Source organism: Leiobunum rupestre, chromosome 4 (genome assembly GCF_980474605.1).
Source record: "Leiobunum rupestre chromosome 4, qqLeiRupe1.1.hap1, whole genome shotgun sequence".
In the NCBI taxonomy this organism is placed as follows: Eukaryota; Metazoa; Arthropoda; class Arachnida; order Opiliones; family Sclerosomatidae; genus Leiobunum; species Leiobunum rupestre.
The window spans coordinates 17,569,632-17,587,712 of NC_143387.1; the positions used below are offsets into that span (position 1 = coordinate 17,569,632).

The 18,081-nt window shown below is 36.9% G+C and overlaps 2 protein-coding genes across 2 annotated transcripts; one reads left to right on the forward strand and one right to left on the reverse strand.

Moving 5' to 3' along the window:
* Positions 1 to 1,583: 1,583 nt before the first annotated feature.
* LOC149946525 (G2/mitotic-specific cyclin-B-like) lies at positions 1,584 to 3,051 on the reverse strand. Its single transcript, XM_090171606.1, has 2 exons — positions 2,386 to 3,051; positions 1,584 to 2,324 (listed from the first exon to the last, which is right to left on the reverse strand). Exons 1-2 carry the CDS (start codon positions 2,875 to 2,877, stop codon positions 1,671 to 1,673), a joined length of 1,146 nt encoding a protein of 381 aa, XP_090027732.1. The 5' UTR covers positions 2,878 to 3,051; the 3' UTR covers positions 1,584 to 1,670.
* An 8,032-nt stretch (positions 3,052 to 11,083) lies between these two features.
* On the forward strand, positions 11,084 to 15,492 carry LOC149946526 (putative methyltransferase DDB_G0268948). The gene is made up of 2 exons (XM_090171998.1): positions 11,084 to 11,603; positions 14,737 to 15,492. The coding sequence occupies exons 1-2, from the start codon at positions 11,162 to 11,164 to the stop codon at positions 15,111 to 15,113; spliced, it is 819 nt and encodes a 272-aa protein (XP_090028124.1). The 5' UTR covers positions 11,084 to 11,161; the 3' UTR covers positions 15,114 to 15,492.
* Positions 15,493 to 18,081: the final 2,589 nt, after the last annotated feature.

Sequence of the window (18,081 nt, forward strand, 5' to 3'; positions counted from 1 at the left end):
CCACAACGCATCTACGTAATCTTTACGTTTCATGGTGTAGATTACGTCATCTTTAGTGAGTCATTTTTATAGATTACGTCATTTTAATAGATTACGTCATTTTTATAGATTACGTCATTTTGGGGTTTAGACCCAGAAATATTATTCCGTAGCTCAAATAGAATCGGGATGGCTAGTCACGAGGATCTCGCAGAAGGTAGTTCGTTTCAACCCTTTAAAATGTCGAATTAATTACAATTATATAGATAAATTACGATTTAAACGGATTATATATCATATCGGATTAGTCGTAATCATGTAAACAAAAGTTCTAAATTAAATTTAAATAACTTGTCCTTATTAATTATATTCTAGGGTTCGCCAGCGATAAATAAATTATAGCAATAAATTTAAGGAGTTTAGGGATGGGTGGAACAAATTACGGCTCTTCGTTTTTCCAATTGCAATTCGGATGTACCCAAAAATGGACCCAAATGGACCAAATGTACCCTAAAAACGACCAAAGTCACCATTTTCGCCCCTATGTACCCCATTTCGGACCAAATGTACCCCAAACTGGACCTTTTAGCTTTATTGTAATGTTAAACGCCCATAGAGATCCCCCTAAAAAGAATAATAAACTGGCGGTCCAATTTTGGGTACATTAATTATTTCGGAGAGATAAACCTAATTCTGGCAAACTGCTGCGATTTATAGTGAATGGGAAAAAAAAGCCAATTTCTAGCGATTGGGAGCAATAATAAAACCTTATAATTTGTATACACTCTTCTCTTTTTTTCCCAAAACACTTTTACCGATGACCGCCTGCTATTTTACGCTACCCTTAGGGGGCCGAAAGTGTTTGTCGGCGAAAACCAACCAACTCGACATTCACTATGACGGGTAGGCTGTTTGCATAACATCGTTTCACCGCCATAGGGGCAGATAACCTATTGACCTAAAATGGGTTAGCACCTGGGTTTTATGGGCTATAACATCGTAAATCATCTAGCCTTTTGACCTAAAATGGGGGTGCCTCCAGCTATTAACTATGACTGGCCGGCTGTTTGCATAACATCGTGTCACCACCATAGGGGCAGATAACCTATTGACCTAACATCGTAAATCAACCTCGTAAATCATCTATTGACCCTAAAATGGGGTGCCTCCAGCTATTGCCCTATTGACCTGCCGAAAATGTACGCAAAATGGGGGCCCCTATAGGGGGTCCGTTTCACACCTATTTAACGGCTGTTTGCATCGTGTCCATAGGGGCAGATAACCTATTGACCTAACATCGTAAATCAGCTAACCTTTTGACCCCCGCCGAAAATGTACGCAAAATGGGGGCCCTATAGGGGCCCGTTTCACCCTTATTTAACGGCTGTTTGCATCGTGTCCATAGGGGCAGATAACCTATTGACCTAACATCGTAAATCAGCTAACCTTTTGACCCCGCCGAATATTGCCGCAAAAGGGGCCCCTATAGGGGCCCGTTTCACCCCCGTTTCCCCCGCCCGCAGGTGCCCCCTTATCGGTAGACGCACTCACTTATCTCTAACTCATTATTACCAAAATAAAACCTTTTATTAAATAAACGGCAAAAGTCAAAATTAAAACATCAATAATAAAAAGAGGTAAATTAGAAAATTAATTATATTAATTATGTTTTTCCCAGCGCTTTCAAATTATCATTTAACGTTAAAACACGGTAAAGAGCTAACTCCGGATAATTTTATGTGATTGTACTTTTTCTTTATGACAAAAAACTCGTCCATCGGCGATGACTTCTCCAACAATTCTTTTAGTTTCTGGACGGTCAGCTCCAACTCTTGTTTCGTATTTCTGGAACATCGGCGCGGTAGGTCTGCAAATCGCCTTCGCACTTCATTGTCGTCCGCGAACAATATGTTTTTCGCCAGAATTACCGCGGCAGTGGCCAAGTGGGAAGGCCGGCAGCAACTTAAAGTGTCGTCAAAGATCGTCAATTCCAGGATGTACCGGCTTAACATTGAAAAATGGTACTCTCCATCAAGAGACAATCGGAATAGCAGACGGTTCAAGAAATGAACAGTCAGGGGTTTTCCGAGGGAAAAGTCCAACGTCTTCAGAACTTTCAACTCCATCTTTAGAATGTCCTCAGCTGCGCAAGCCTTGTCTGTCAAATGGGCCAGATCTCTCACTTGGAGGTGGATCCCTTCTTCGTACTTAACGGCGATGTAGAACGCGGTCAGTCCCAAGAGTTGCAAGCGACCGCGAGTCACGGATTTACGTCGCAAGTAGCTGTCTATTATCGAAACAGTCAAATAAAGAGTTTCTTGGCTGAACTTGTAAAATGAGTGAGCCTGAAATATGAAATGCCGCCGTAAGCTGGATACCGAAAAAGAATGGCATTTTAAAGAGTACCTTCACGATCCAGTTGATCAAGGTCCGTCTCATTTCCCGCGTTATTTCCTTTTGTTTACTTAGAATGTCTTTTGACGCGTGTTCGTACTTCATTTCGAGCTCTCTCAAGTAGTCGTCGATGTCGTCTTCGTAGTCTTCAGGCAAGGGACGAACGTTGCAGTGCACTCTTCTCGAAGTATGGTTATCTGTTTTTTCCGGGCAAAATGTTTGTAGGTCAAAACTACACGCCAGCTCTTTTGGTTTTCTCTGACTTTTACCGCGATAATTTTGGCCATTTTCAGATTCTCCACCTTCTTGATCAAATACTGGTTCCTTCCGCAGACGGCTGCAATAATATTTAATCTGGGACGCGAGGGACTTCGTCATTCTGCAGATGGAAATGATTTCCCGACCTCGAGGAAAGAGTCGCTCCGCTAACGTGTCTATTCTACTATATGGCTTTGGCTGGAAAACGTTCTGGTCATTTTTAATCCTTTTTTCAACAACCGACATCTCGAAATATTTTCTTGATTCAAACCGTCATAATTTCTGAAGAGGTTGGTTTAAAGTGTCGAACGCCGACTGTGGTGGCAACTTATATTTTCACAAGTAGACCTTTTAATAGTCCAGATTTAGGGACACCGCATTCTCGGCCCAAATCTGCTAATTAAAAAAACTAAACGATATTAAGGTTTTTGTAATCTATCCCATTATTTGGTAGGAAATCTAAGAATAAATATATATTTATTGATTTTTATCACGTCATATGCGATTCCATTTCGTATGCAGTGCGAATTAGGTAAATAAGCGGCTAAATTTCTCCGTCCGAAATTTCCCGACGAATTGCGCAACAAAAATTGCGTTAATGTAAAAGTATTTAGCATTAAACGTCCAATTTTATGTATATCAAAAAACAAACCTATTTTGCTCGGTTGAATTCACATATTTTTTATCCTTTTTGATTATAATTCCTTTAACCTCGGAGCCAACAAAGGAGCTATTCTTCTCGAAACTGAAACAACGCGGTTACGCGCTAGCTAATAATTTCATAATTTTTGGAATGTTCGTATAATATTTCAACCAATCAATCTCGGTCCTAGTTTCTGAAACAATAATTTTTCTATAAATTACGTGATCATTTAAAACTAATCAGTAGTTGTGTCTGGGTCAGTAGAATTTGAGTTAGTTTATAAATGGTATATTTCCCCTCTGGTTTAAAGTTCGTTTTCTCAATCAAAATTTGAATTCCCAATAACAGTTCAGTTCTGTCAATATCATTAGTTTCGGAACCAGCGAATGGCTACTTGATCATTTCGAAACTCGTTCGTCTTCAACAGAGATTTTCTTGGCCAAGGTTTAGTTTTCCCTTGATTCGTGGTGGATTTGTATATCATTTTAAAGAACTCATTGCATGCTCGATTTTGAAGTAAGTGTTTACTTTGAAATGTGATTTAAGACCACAATGAACATTTTACTTCGATACGGTGTTACGGATAACTATGTCAAAAATTTCGGGGGCAAGTTTTATGGTTACCAATGAGTAAAAAATGTCAAATACACATGGATCCTAAAGCACTTTCTTTCAGAGATAAGGGATTTAAAAACTGCCTCATAAACCCGTACACAGCCTTTAAACTGACGAATTTTTGTCTTAAGTGAACCAAATTGGATTCATAAAATGATTAGTTGTTTTTTTATCAATGAAGCGATATAAGCTATTTTATAGTATTGATACTGTTACAAATAAAGTTAAAAAGAAAATTTGGTCAAAAGATAAAAATGTCAAAAATTTCCTAAAGGAATTGATTTAAGAAGATTTTTTAATCGGGTGAGATCCAGAGCAAATAAGTATATTTTAAATCAATTTCATTGGGAAATTGTGTGTAGCTTCTCCGAATGCATACTGAAGAATAAAATAATAATAATAAAGAACAATAATAATAAAATTCATCAACTCTATTAAAAGTTACGATTAATATGGCATGCTTTTCTAATAACGAATATGCTGATATGAAATTGAGGTACGGACGGCTCAAGTAAATGGTTTAGAAGCTCGAAGATTTTACCAACAAGAGTTCCCTGAAAGACAGGTAAAAGATAGACGCACGTTCGAGGCAGTAGATAGCCGCCTTTGAGAGAACGGACAAGTGCAACCAGCTAACGCTCGGGAAAGAGCGCAAGAAATTACAGAAGACGTAGAAGAACAAGTACTAACAATTAGAGTTACCACTCACACTTTATTCAATTTATCTAATTACCTTACCACAATAGGTACTGACAATTTTTGAAGATGATCCCGTGATGATTCTCGTGATCAAAAAATTTAAAAACTTAAAAAAAGAACGAAGATGCTTCATTTGCTTGAGACCTGCAATTCTAGATTCAAGACTTGTAATAATTGTGGAGGAAGACACAATGAAAAGGAGAGCAACGTTTCATCAGACTCAAGAAAACTGTAAAATGATAAGAAATCTGAAACTGAAGTTAAAGAAAGAGCTGTCAACGCAGTATCACCAGTTTCAAACGACAAGACGGTGCTTCTTCAGTCTTCAGACTGCTATAAGCAATATCGTTGAACCCTTACACATCGAACCAAATTGATCATGTTCGTTGTCCTTTAGATTCAGGAAGCCAAGCCTAATTTTTTTGAAATGACCTTTCAAAGAAACTGCGCTTACCAGTTGTTCGTGAACAAGTGATTTAAATACAGAGTTTTTGGTAACGATAGGCCAACTGAGATGAGATGTCGATAGGTAGTACTCAAGGTTCAAAATTACGTGGATAGAAGTAAATTTGTGGAATTTGGGGCCACAGAAGTGCTTTACCTATGTAATGTAGTCACAACAGTGAATTGTGGGGACATTGAACGACTCATGGAACGAAAGAAACTACAAATGGCTGATGACCCAACCGTTGAAAAGCAAACTCATTCGACCATCAGCATATGATTGTAGCTGACTATTATTGAGAGTTGGTAACTGGGAAGATTGAACGTTTCCCTTCGTCACTGTTGGCTCTGGAGACAACTTTAGGGTGGACTATTCAAGATCCAATCTGCGACACACCTTCGGAAATTGGAATCTTTTCTAACACAGTAATGACAGTCATAGTTGAAAACAATAAAATATCAGATTGTTTGAAGTAATTCTGAGACGAGGGGTAAGACAGTCTGAGATAATCTGTACACCGAGTTAGTGTATTTAGCACTGTTAAAAGTACATATTTTCAAGAGTTCGCGAGTTCCATTTAGCACTGTCAAAGGTACGGCAGTGTACACCGAGTTCGCAGAGTGTCTTACCCCTCGTTCTGGGATTTGGAATGTATGGGAGTAAACCAAGAGGACCAGATTGAAATTGTAAAAGACAACGATAATATGATCAACTTTGAAACAAATACAGAGTTCCTGGATGGTCGATCCTATGTATGATTCCATGGAAAATTAAGGAAAGTGTTTTGCCTAATAACTACAACGGTGTCAAGAGACTAATTAATAGAGTTGTCAAAAGATATTTAAAGGATACGTCTTTCTACTCCGAGTACAAGAAGGTCATTGACGAACAATTGAAAATGGGAATTGCTGAACCTGTTGAGGAAGCAATCAATAATGAACCAGAAACATAGAAACCAAGAGAGAAGATAGCTCAACAACTAAATTTAGAGTTGTGTTTGATGCATCCGCACATTCGGACGGTGTTCCTTCACTTAATGACTGTCTATCTAGTGGTCATACTAAACATGGCATTACCATAAATAATATCAATGGTTTTGTATTTTACTCTCGAATCAACTTCAAATTAGTTGATTTTCTATTTTAACGTTTCTTTTTGGGAGTTTCATTGGGGGCTTCAGGTTCATTGGTTTATTTTCTTTTACTAGCGGACTTGGCCCCTTTAATAGCAACTGGTTCACAAATGGGCATAGATCTATTTAAACGTGGATCGCCTATTTCCAAAAGCATACAGTCAAGATAAAATATTTTCAGTTTTTTTAAAACTTTACCCCAGAACCTATTATCAGGTTAAATTCTTTCCACAAGTTGTCCAAATTATGTTATCGCAATACTGACGCTTAGTAATGTTAAGTAACCCGGGATTTGGTGGTAATAACCGTGAGTTCTTTTCAATTTCAAAACTCAGTTCAAGTTCAAATTCAAATTATTTTTTATTAGCTTTTGGAGTCATATTAGGATATTTGAGGGCCAAGTCTTCTTGCGACTTATAGCCCTCATTTACAAAATATATGTACAAGAGATAAAACCAGTTAAAGCGTAATAAAAAAAAATAAAATTAATACAATAAAAAAATTATAAAAAAGTTTAAAGATTATGTAATAATTAAATAACATTTTTTAACAGAAAAAACGTTGTAACAAAGAGACGTAATTAAATGTTATTACTTAGATAAGCAAAGACATTTACAGTTAAGATCGAAAATCAGCGAACTTAGCCTATTACGCTGAAATATTTTGGAATTTTGCATTTTTTTATATTTTTAAACTGCCGTATAAGTATGAAGGTTTTTTTAGGCTATCAAACATTATATTATAATTTTTTACCCCGAAGTAAAACAATGAGTTTATTTTTTTAGAAGTGTGACATTTGGGGGGGCATATGTGTCCTTTGGCTCACTCATGGATAGTAGATTTTAGAGGATCGGTAAAAAGCCTGGTTTTTAGCCCCCGTAAACCAATCACACTAACGAGGAGACTACCCGAGGTGATAATCACCGATTTTGTTGAAACTTATGGTAATATGAAATTTCACCAAGGGAAAAGTTGCAATGGGCATTAGTTTTGCCATGGCAACCGAAAATGTTTTTGACAACACATTCTGTATATTGTCCCATTGAAAATAACAATTGATAAATTTTTACATATTTTGAACAAATTGACCAAAATATCATAAAATTCATTTCATTTGTCAATTTTGATCTATTTTTTTTTTGGTAGTACCCTTAGAAGTGCTCAGATTCCCATGTTATTTTCAATGAGAAAATATACATACTGTGTTGTCAAAAACGTTTTCGGTTGCCATGGCAAAACTAATGCCCATTGCAATTTTTACCTTGGTGAAATTTCATGTTACCATAAGGTCTACATACCCACCTAGTTTCCACCAAATCGGTGATTATCACCTCGGGTAGTCTCCTCGTAAGGGAGTCGTCCAAGGTTATTTGAAAAAAAAAAAAAAAACAAGTATCTCTAAGAGTGGACGATACTGTTCGAAAAAAGAAAAAAGATAAACACGAAGTACATTTTTACTCCAAAAGGTATTTTTTTACGTTTTTATAGATTAAGTATGATATACTAAATATCAGTTGATAGTTTTTAAAATTCGTCAGAGACAGTCAGCCGTATTCTGCATGACCCTTAGGCAAGAGAGGAACCGCCCTCTTGTTTAAGAAGCTCCGGTTGGCTGAAATGTTTGGCGGGAATTCTCTTGCCTTTGCTTTTCTATTGGCTGTGGTTACGTCATGAGTGTTACGTAACATTTTGACTTCCGGCGCTTGTTCCGCCATTTTGTTATCATTTATCACTATGGCGCTTCCCGGAGCTGTTGCTGCTGTCACCGCTCTAGCTGCGTTACAGCGTTAGGCTTAGAATAAAATGAAATTTATAGAAGAGACAACAGCTTGTAGACCTCTGTATCGCACACTAAAGGTATCGTCCAATTTTATTTAACATTTTTATGAATAAAAACGCATGTGAGTTATTTCATTTCCACACAGCCCTGGAGGTAGAAATAATGGCCTAAATCCTCGGGCATCATAACCGTAGAAATTAATTTAACGACTAATCTACCATAACAGGTGGCTGCAATTTACCAGCAGTGACTGCTAGCAATAGCTGGCTTATTGCTTCCGTCATTCGCTCTTCACAAGCCACCAGCCTTGGGCATCAGCGGGAAGCTTTTGCAACCGTCGGCCACTACTTCAAGAGCTGAAGCATTTCTTTCCGAGGTATCAATTACTCAAATCAAAGTGTCCCTTATTTCTTGCTGAGTTTCCTTCAACTCTGCAATGTCAACCGCAAGTTTTTTTCCTCAGATGCGAAACCGTCCAGGGCATCACCAATTCTCTCCTTAAACGGGAGAGAACGTTTCCTTGAAGACGGAACTATAAGAAGAATAGGGTTGAGCTTAAGTAGAAGTTTCCCTGCCTACGACTGATGACGGCCAAGCAGCCAGAAACTGATTTGAGGAACGCATTCTCAAATCAATCTCGTAGTGGATATTATAAAACCATATCCCCACCAGGTATTGCCCTTTTTTTTGCAAATATTATTCATACTCATGTTATAAATTTTACCTGTATAGATGTTTTTTGATACCACTTCTGGCCGAGCACTCTGAACAGCTACAATTAGGGTGGTACTGGCTTCGTCGTGCTCTTGGAAGCTATGTGTAGAGCTTTGAACGCTTTGACCATCATCGAAACCCATAACAACATTCTTATTACTATGAACAACAAGTCCAAATTGATAACAATTGGAAATTCTACTTGTGATGTCGTGCCACAGCATTAAATAGCATCTGAAAAGGATTGCTATCGCCGCCGTTTTCTTTAGTTGATTGGCCATCTCTAAAAATGTATAATAGCTAAGGTTTATACGAATAATTCAATTTATTGGTAATTATTTATCAATTACAGGGCTATTTCATCCACAAACTAGAAGGTCTCTGGAGCGTTCCTTAAAAAACATTTAAATTCGTAATTATTAGTGCTTTACACATATTCGCATGTTGTGCTTGTATTTAAATATTTTGACTTTGCTTATTTTTGCATGTTAATGTTTGGGCTGTATTTAATTTGTATGTCGTGCAATGGTTTTTTATCTTTTCCTCATTTTCAATTATTCAGTTAACCATTTTATTCAGCTTTTACCATTGTATTTAAATTGATATATAGTGGCTTTAATATTTGGAATGTAATACGCGTTTTTTTTAGAAAGTACGTTACAAATATGAATGTTTACTCTGTACTTCCAGAAGCTGCTGGTATTCCGGCAAATGACACCTCTGCAATTAGAGTTTTACCTCTCTTCCAATGGGGTAAGTTCTGGCAAATCAAATGCCGATCCTCCGCCAGTTTGTTTGGTTTTCGCATTGATTGATGCGGCTCTAGCCCGGACACTAGATTTTAAAGTATTAAACTTCTTGCGGATGTCAGAGGGATTCCTATCTTGAGAGCCAATGCATCGGTTATTTCGATCCATAATTTGTGCTGGGTGTTCAGAGCACCTTGATAAAATATATAACATAATTTTTACAGAGGTAACGAGATAAGTTTCTAAATTCCTCCCAGCATGCTTTTATTAACCAGAGGTTTCTTAATTAAGATATGTAATACACCTATAATCCTATATGTTGTTGAAATTCTGAAAAGTTTGGTTCCTCCATCTTTTCACAAGAAAAGGCTCTGCCTTAACCTTCTTAGGTCCCATTACCTTAATTTTTAGCTTGTTATACAAATAATCAAAACCAACAAAAGAGGATGTTTTTAATTTAACATATAGACAAAATTATGCCATTAATTGTTACAACATACTACAAATTGATTATGTGTATTGTAATGTTTTTTTTTGTTTGTTAATTATTGTATTACCACGATTTAATTGGATTAAATAAATAGCAAATTGAAAATAGTAGGACCATTATTGCATGTTAATTCTACATTATTAAAAGAGTAATTCTTAAACCTTAAGAGGTTATGTTTTACGAACAGTATTTGTTTAAATAATTTGTATGTAATAAAAAATACTTAAATTTTTAATTTATGTTATAATTAATTCTAACAAAAAATAGTTATTTACAATTATTTAACTTTTTAATTATTTTTAACAATAACAAATAGATGGCGAATAAAATGATATTTATTTTTAAGGATTACAAATAGATGGCGAACTAAATGTAGATAATTTGTGTGGGTCACAAATAGATTTTTTTTTTGTGCTCGTTATGAGCCATTGTAACGGGTGGGACAATACAGTCCGCTCGTCCATTTAATTAATCAGGTGCGAGATATGTGTTACGGCCACGCCAACGGGGGGATACTTGGGGACAGGGTTGGGACACCCGTGGCGGAAGTATGACAAACACCCGTTGTGGGATTAGTGGTCGTCCTCACACGGCCATCCACAATCTCTGCCTCCCGGACGCCTGGGATTACAGGAGTGAGCCACTACTTCCGGCGTCACAAATAGATGGCGAATAAAAGGATAAATATTTTTAAGGGTTACAAATAGATGGCGAACTGAATGTAGATAAATTATGAGGGTCACAAATAGATGGCAGGCCACTAAGCTGGGAGCTGAAAATAACCAGACTATTAAGTTATTGCTTAGTCCAGGCCATATTAAATAGTCTATGAGTGAACTGCCGTAAGCTGAACTGAACTATCTATATCATCTTTGCGTCATAGTAATGACGTGTGATAAGCCAATAAAAGGGCCAAAGCAAGAAGGCTTGAATGGGGGGGGGGAGGGAGAACTGTTTCCTGTGTATTTCAGCCAACCGGAGCTTCTTAAGCAAGAGGGCGGTTCCTCTCTTGCCTAGGGGGTCATGCAGAATACGGCTGAGTGACTTTGAAGCTACTAATAAACCAAAAATCAACCTTTCTTCATACAAAGATCTATTAAATGTTTTCGATCAATAACAAACCTATGTATTTGTTTAATAATCAGTTCTAATCAGCAACTACAATATTATCTGGAGTGGATAACGCGTTCTCTATAACACATTACAATCTCATCCTTCGTCCTAGTTACCAATTGTTCCGCCTCTTCAGTGGACCTTCGGAGAATGGCATCACTATTCCGAGACGCTGGCCACGCGCAGGCTTATGCCAAATACAGACCGACCATTTCGGACAAAGCCATTCAGAAGATAATCGCGTATCTCTCAGAGTGTCACGGAGGCCCGCTCAAAGACGCCTTGGACGTGGGCTGCGGCTCTGGTCAGTGTACCAGGGTGCTGTCGCCATATTTCCAAAATGTCCTGGGAACGGATATCAGCGAGAGCCAAATCACAGAGGCCAAGAAGAACGATGGGACGCCGGACAACGTCCAGTACAGCGTGTTCAAGGCCGAGTGTATTCCCTTCGAGGATGACTCTCTGCAACTGATCACCGCTTGCGCCAGCTTTCACTGGTTCGACACAGAGCCCTTTTTGGAGTCGGTGCAACGGAAGTTGGAGGTCAATGGCGTTCTGGCACTGTTTGGAAATACTTTGCAGGTGATCAAAGGCAAGTAAACGATAGAATTTGGATAACGGGTTAATTAGAAAAGGTACGACTGTGGAGTATTTTCCCGACTGTTTGTCTTTTAGTTAACTCCGCAGAGTGATCTAATAAGGTATTTTATAGGCATTTTAAGTGATTTATTTTCAAGGGCTCTCACTTCAATTTTTGATATCAAATATCATGATTATGTCTTACCGTGAATATTTAAAATGATTTCCCTAGACTATTGACGTAGAATATTAAAAAAATAAATAAAACTGTGGCGCCGATTCGGTAGCTTTTAATTAGCTGTGGAAAAAGGACAGAATTATTTTAGCCGAGAAAGCTTTTCTTTGATAGGGAGACAAAGAGAGAGATAATGAGAGAGATAATTTTTTTTAACGCAAGAATAGCAAATACAAACTGATAAAGATAATTTTTAAAATTAACTTGAGACCAACTACAACGGAAGCATATACATTTTGGTGGCAACATCATTTGATCGTTAATATAAACTTTTAAATAATTATACTCAATATATTGTTTTATATTTAATATATTAACTAAATATGAATTCATTATGAACATTCAAAGGTCTCATTCGTAATAAATCGTTAAAAATTTAAAATTCAACTAAATTTTAAGTTACGAAGCACCTTCGAAGCTTATTGAATCTGACAACAGATTTCGCATTGATCACTCACCTTTTATAAAATTTTACGCTTTTTGACCATGTAATTTTATTTGTGTCAGTATACGAAACTGGTTCTATAAAACATACACGCTTCTTATACATAATTAAAAAATATTATATAAATGTTGCAGTGCACCTAACTATATCCACTCAAGGGCCGTTTTATCCATTGGGATTTGCTATCTAACCAAATATTATACAGGGTGTTTTTTGTTAGGCCAAGTGATTTCTTTCGAAACTACTTAAAGGGAATATAACCTGCAAAGCAATCTTTATGGAAGACTCCTTCAATTTTACAAATTTCCCTGCACAGTGGCGCCAAACATTTCTAAAGCCAAAGGAAGAAGCGGCCAGAGCTGCAAACGTTGGTGTTCCAGACCAAATACCTGAGATTATATTCCCTTTAAGGTAGAAAATTGCATTTTTTATGGTTAATTAAATGCACCAGAGGGCATTGATTGGTGAAATTTCGTCGATTTCAGAAAATATTTTAAGAACATTTTTTTTATCACTAGGTGCTAGATAAATTTTGTGAGCATCATCTGAAACCTACGAATACTTTAGGTTCGGTGAAAAAAATACCCTTTGTTCACTGGTATGGTGCCATCTTACTTGAACCAAATTCGGCATCTTTAAGCCTAAGGAAAGTCATCGCTTGCATCTGTAAGCTCGTTCTGTTAAAAACTCATTTTGGTTCTGGCCGTTGAGATTTTGAGTCAAGAACAATGGTCTATTCAAACGATTTCCTAAAAGTCCAACCCGAATATTAAAGCGCTGGTACTGAACTTGGTGATAAAGTTCGAATCCCCAGTGAGGGTTTTCCTCCTGCCACAGATTATTATTTTGATGGTTGAAAGGTCCATCTCTAGAAAAAGGTCCTTCTTTGGTGTAGAAAACATTGCGTTTTAAATAGGGGATCATCGTTCACCGCTTTGAGCAACCAATTTATTTGACTTGCCCAACTTGTCACTTTTCCAAATCACGTTGCTCAGGGTAAATAGGTATATTTCCATCAAACCAAAGGCATTCGTAAGTTTCAAATGATGCTCTACTAATTCTCAATTGACCAAATTGATCTAGCACCTAGTGGTGAAAAACCAATTTTTCTAAGAGTGTGAAAATATTTTCCGAAATCGATTAAATTACACCAATCAATGTCTCCCGGTGTATTGACTTAACCATAAAAATTAAAAATTTCTAATTTAAGTAGTTTTCGTAAAAAATCACTTCTCCGAACAAAAAGTAAAATCCTGTATATACACCAAGAATGTATTTATTTAAACATAGTGAGAATGACTCTGTTGAGACTATCCACAGCCATCATGGTTTACTTCCCCCCACGAGAGGGGGAAGATAAAGACGTCAAATTTAGGGAACCATTAAGGTGGCCGGCCTATTTGATTTTTATGGGCCTCGAGTTGTCCTGGCACTTTTGAAATTGTAAGCTGAAACTTATATATAGGAAAAATGGTAACCGAAGTTCATAAATTTATCTCTTTCGGGTAGGTTTCCATTTGGGCAATTAAAACGAAACGTTAACCTTCTAAAGCTCTCGGGCCTCTCCGTTTTGGTGAATCATCTTTTCCTGATGTAACCTGGTTTTATAAAGTTACTTTATGCCGTAAACTATTATAGTTCCAGAAACCTATTCTGATTGATAAACGGAGAGTCTGATAATATATGTTTCAAGTTAATAACATTAACAGCGAAGGTAGTTGGCTACTTCTAAGGCAATATATATATTTTATACTTCTTCTTGTTAAATGTTAATTTTTTAATAAGTTAAGTTTTTTGCGTACTTAATAATCAGCTAGGCTAATACCCAAGGCACCACCTCAGGCCTAAGTCATCAAGCGACTTTTGAAGCCTTTAATTCAGGTGGCCGGGTTACAATGAGTAGGAGGGTGGTGACAAGCCCTACATGCCACGCGTTCGAGCCAACAGCTCCCTACACTAACTATTACCGTTAACCTCAACAAGTTTTTATGGAAGGGGAAACCGAAGATCTCGGGGGAAAACCCCTTGAACCAGTGGGGAGAGAACTTGCAAACTTTACGCAGAAGGAGTTGTTCCGAGTTTTCACCCAGTGCCACAAGCTGGGATCGAACCCGGCTCCTCTTGCTGCGAGGCGAAAGTGCTAACCACTCCGCGAAGTGGTGTCGAAGAGGAAGAAATTACTAGGTTTTTGCTCTGCGGTCATTTTACTTGATTTCCGCTTGAATTTAAATTGGAAGGACGACCCGGAGAGTGAATAAACAGAGCTCCTATCGGCAATAAAGTTAAAATCGTGGATCCACAATCAGACCGCCTATTTTATACTCCATTTTAATTAACTAAAGTTGTAACAAGTCCTTGCTTTTCAACTCATTTTTAATCGCGATAGTTGAAAAAATAAAGATGCGTTCGTACTCCGACTTAGTGAGTTTTTGCTTTAAAGTAATTTTCACTGATTTCCGCTTTTAGGACATGATGAAATTGAATCGAAAAAACTAGAAATGAGAGCTGTCAAGTTCATCGACGTCGATCTGGGAAAGTACAGGGACAAAAGTCAAGCTTTGATCAGACGAATCTACGACGAAGCTAATTTGCCACTGAGAGACGTGGTACGAGAAGAAATAGTTACCACTAAAACGATGGTGTTCTGGGAGTACATGGCTTACTTGACCACCATGTCGCCCTACCAGTATTTAATTCGCGAAGAAGGACGCCAAGTGGCCGAACGGCTCCTGAGCCACGTCCAAGCTGATCTGCTTCGAATTCTCTCGGTGGACGGAGAACAGAGCCACGAGCTATTAGTTACTGTCACCCAAAAGTCATCTCTAATAATGGGCAGAAAATAAGGGTGTTTGGCGCAGTTTTGACTTCGCTTCTACGATCTTTTCTTTAACAATATATTTACCTCTGTTTTCATGTTGGATTTAGCAAAACTATTCTTGTTTCTGGGCCCTGGTGTCACTATAATCGTTAATAATTTACAAACAAATTTGGCAAATGTGTATATAATATAATTTCAACGGGGGCATGCAGAAGTCAGCATATCGAATCTCAGCATTTCAGCCAGTGTTGGAAAAAAAAACTTTTTTTTTTCATAAAACCCTAAAAACCGGTTTATTTGGTTTAAACCAGGTTTTTTGGGTTTAAATCAGCTTTTTATTAAAAACTGCAATATTTTACTCTTAATCTATTTTTTGCTTTTGTTTCACCGTGCATTCATATTACAAATCCATTAAAAATTAATGAGTACTATTACAAGTCTCACGTAACAAGAACAAAGTTTTAGTTTCGTTTCTTACAAGTCTCACCAGAACCACCAGAATGAAGTTTTAGTTATAGTTTAATTTTTGATTTTGTATAAATGCAGGGTGACCAGGAAAATGCCTCAAAAATGTTATTGAAAAATAGCTAATTTTCAAGTGAATTAAAGGAAAATATAGGATGAAGAAGGGTACACGACTATATTACATACTACATGAGAAAACCTAAGGGGTGAATAGGAAGGTATTGAAAATACGGGAAATGTGGTCACCTTGTATATTTTTTAGAAATGTAATCATTTTGGTAAGAAAAAGTACAAACATTTTGAAATAATTAAATTAAATTAAAAACCAAATTATTATAAAAATTGGTTTTTAAAAAAATCACTTGGCTTAAACCATGATTTAAACCTAGGTTTAAACCAGTGTGGTTTAAACCAGCCAACCCTGATTTTAGCGATCAAAAAAGAAGTCGCATTTTCTAGCTACTTCGATAGACATCATATAAGTATTATTGAGATTTATTCGTGTAAATGTAATTTTACTCATAAAATTTATATTGGCCCCAAACATTTGATAACTTTTAGTTTTTCATAATATTTTCAAAAACTCCTTTCTGTAACTCTCACCATTCATATAAAATGTTGAAATAAAAAGTTTTGTTTGTAAAAGTATACAAAATTATATTTTCTTAGGTTTTGGAAATTGTCTTTTATAATATTCTGCTATTCAGTTTTACTTTAAACGCCTCGCTTCAAAAATTGTATTTTGTAATTGGAACTAATTGTTATTAAAAAAATTATATAAATTGCTACCAAAATTTAGAAGTTTCGAAATAAAACGAAGGTTTATATCGCACTTTTTATGTATTTACAAATATCCGCACTAACTCTTCTACATTTAGCAATATATCGTAATGTAGTACCGAAATAAATTTTTCTTATTACAAAGCAGCCACAACTTGGGTTTGAACTTTTACATACCAATCAAGAGAGCAATGTGTGGGGTTGAACTTATACATACCAATCAAGAGAGCAATGTGTGGGGTTGAACTTATACATACCAATCAAGAGAGCAATGTGAGGGGTTTGAACTTATACATACCAATCAAGAGAGCAATGTGTGGGGTTGAACTTATACATACCAATCAAGAGAGCAATGTGTGGGGTTTGAACTTATACATACCAATCAAGAGAGCAATGTGTGGGGTTTGAACTTATACATAACAATCAAGAGAGCAATGTGTGGGGTTTGAACTTATACATACCAATCAAGAGAGCAATGTGTGGGGTTTGAACCTACACGTGCCACACAGGAGAGCAATGTGTCGTGTTGAACTTACTTGTACACTCTGTTTGAAAAGTCTTCGACAGGTGAAATTTTTGCCCTCTTTTTAATTCTGCTAGAAAACTATAATAGATAGCTCGATGAAACCAAATGCAACTTTTATTTATTTTCCAATATCTTTCGTTATTTATCGGTTTCGTCCGCCAAAAATTAATAGTTTGGCGGGAACCGTCAAAACTCATTTTTGACAACTTTTTAAATATTGGTTCTACGGCACTGACTCGCGCGTTTTTGAATTCACAATGGCCGGTTCATATTTAGAAAGTGGGAAAATTATCCCTCTACAACCAACGGTTGAGAAGTTATCGCGTTTCCAAATTGGTCGGATGAAATAAAAAGACGTGCATAAGTGACAATAACAAAAACGAATCTATTCTCAAACCAAAAGTTACAAAGGTCATAAACCAAAAAAATGACGTCATGTAGTCTGGACGTTTCTATTCCGAGATTCATATAAACAAAAATATAATGTTTATTTATTCGCCTCACTAGATGGCAATAGTGTTCCAGTTCCAGCGATATATATTTCCAACACTCCTCCTTGTCGCTAACACATTAAGCTTCATCGAACTTCCAACACGCGAAGTTGTTCTTGCATTTTTCTTCCACTAATTTTCTTGGTAAACATATCTGCTAAATTTGCATCACTCTCCAAGTAGACAAATGTTACTTTATCTTCCTCGACCAATTCTCGCAAGAAATAGTGCTTTAGATCGATGTGTTTGCTTCTTTCTGAAGTTTCTCTTTTCTTTGCCATTGCTATCGCCCCTTGATTATCCACTTGAATTTTTATTGGTTTCGAGATCAGATTTGATAGTCCTATCTCTTCCAATAGATTTCTCCACCAAAGCGTTTCTTTAACGACTTCGCACAAGACTACGTATTCAGCTTCTACTGTTGACAACGCAACCGTTTTCTGATTTCTACTTCTCCAAGAAATAACGCTGCCGGCGAATTTTATGACATATCCGGACCAGCTTCTTCTATCTAGTTTATCGCTTCCCCAATCCGCATCAGCGAATATCTCCATCTGAAGTCCAGTCTTTGTATAAACTATCTTTGTATCTACAGTTTTCTTCAAATATCTTAGGACATGCTGAACTGCTTTCCAATGTTCGTCCGTAGCTTGATCGTTAAATTGACTCAAATATGTAACTGCAAAAGTCAAATCAGGTCGTGTACCACAAGCTAAGTACAGTAAACTTCC

Excerpts from the sequence above, each read along its gene's own strand:
- LOC149946526 (XM_090171998.1), top strand. The coding sequence starts at position 11,162 with ATGGCATCACTATTCCGAGACGCTGGCCACGCGCAGGCTTATGCCAAA. Across the intron at positions 11,604-14,736 it reads TACTTTGCAGGTGATCAAAG|GACATGATGAAATTGAATCG; the intron begins GCAAGTAAACGA and ends TTCCGCTTTTAG.
- LOC149946525 (XM_090171606.1), bottom strand. The coding sequence starts at position 2,877 with ATGTCGGTTGTTGAAAAAAGGATTAAAAATGACCAGAACGTTTTCCAG. Across the intron at positions 2,325-2,385 it reads TGATCAACTGGATCGTGAAG|GCTCACTCATTTTACAAGTT; the intron begins GTACTCTTTAAA and ends TTCATATTTCAG.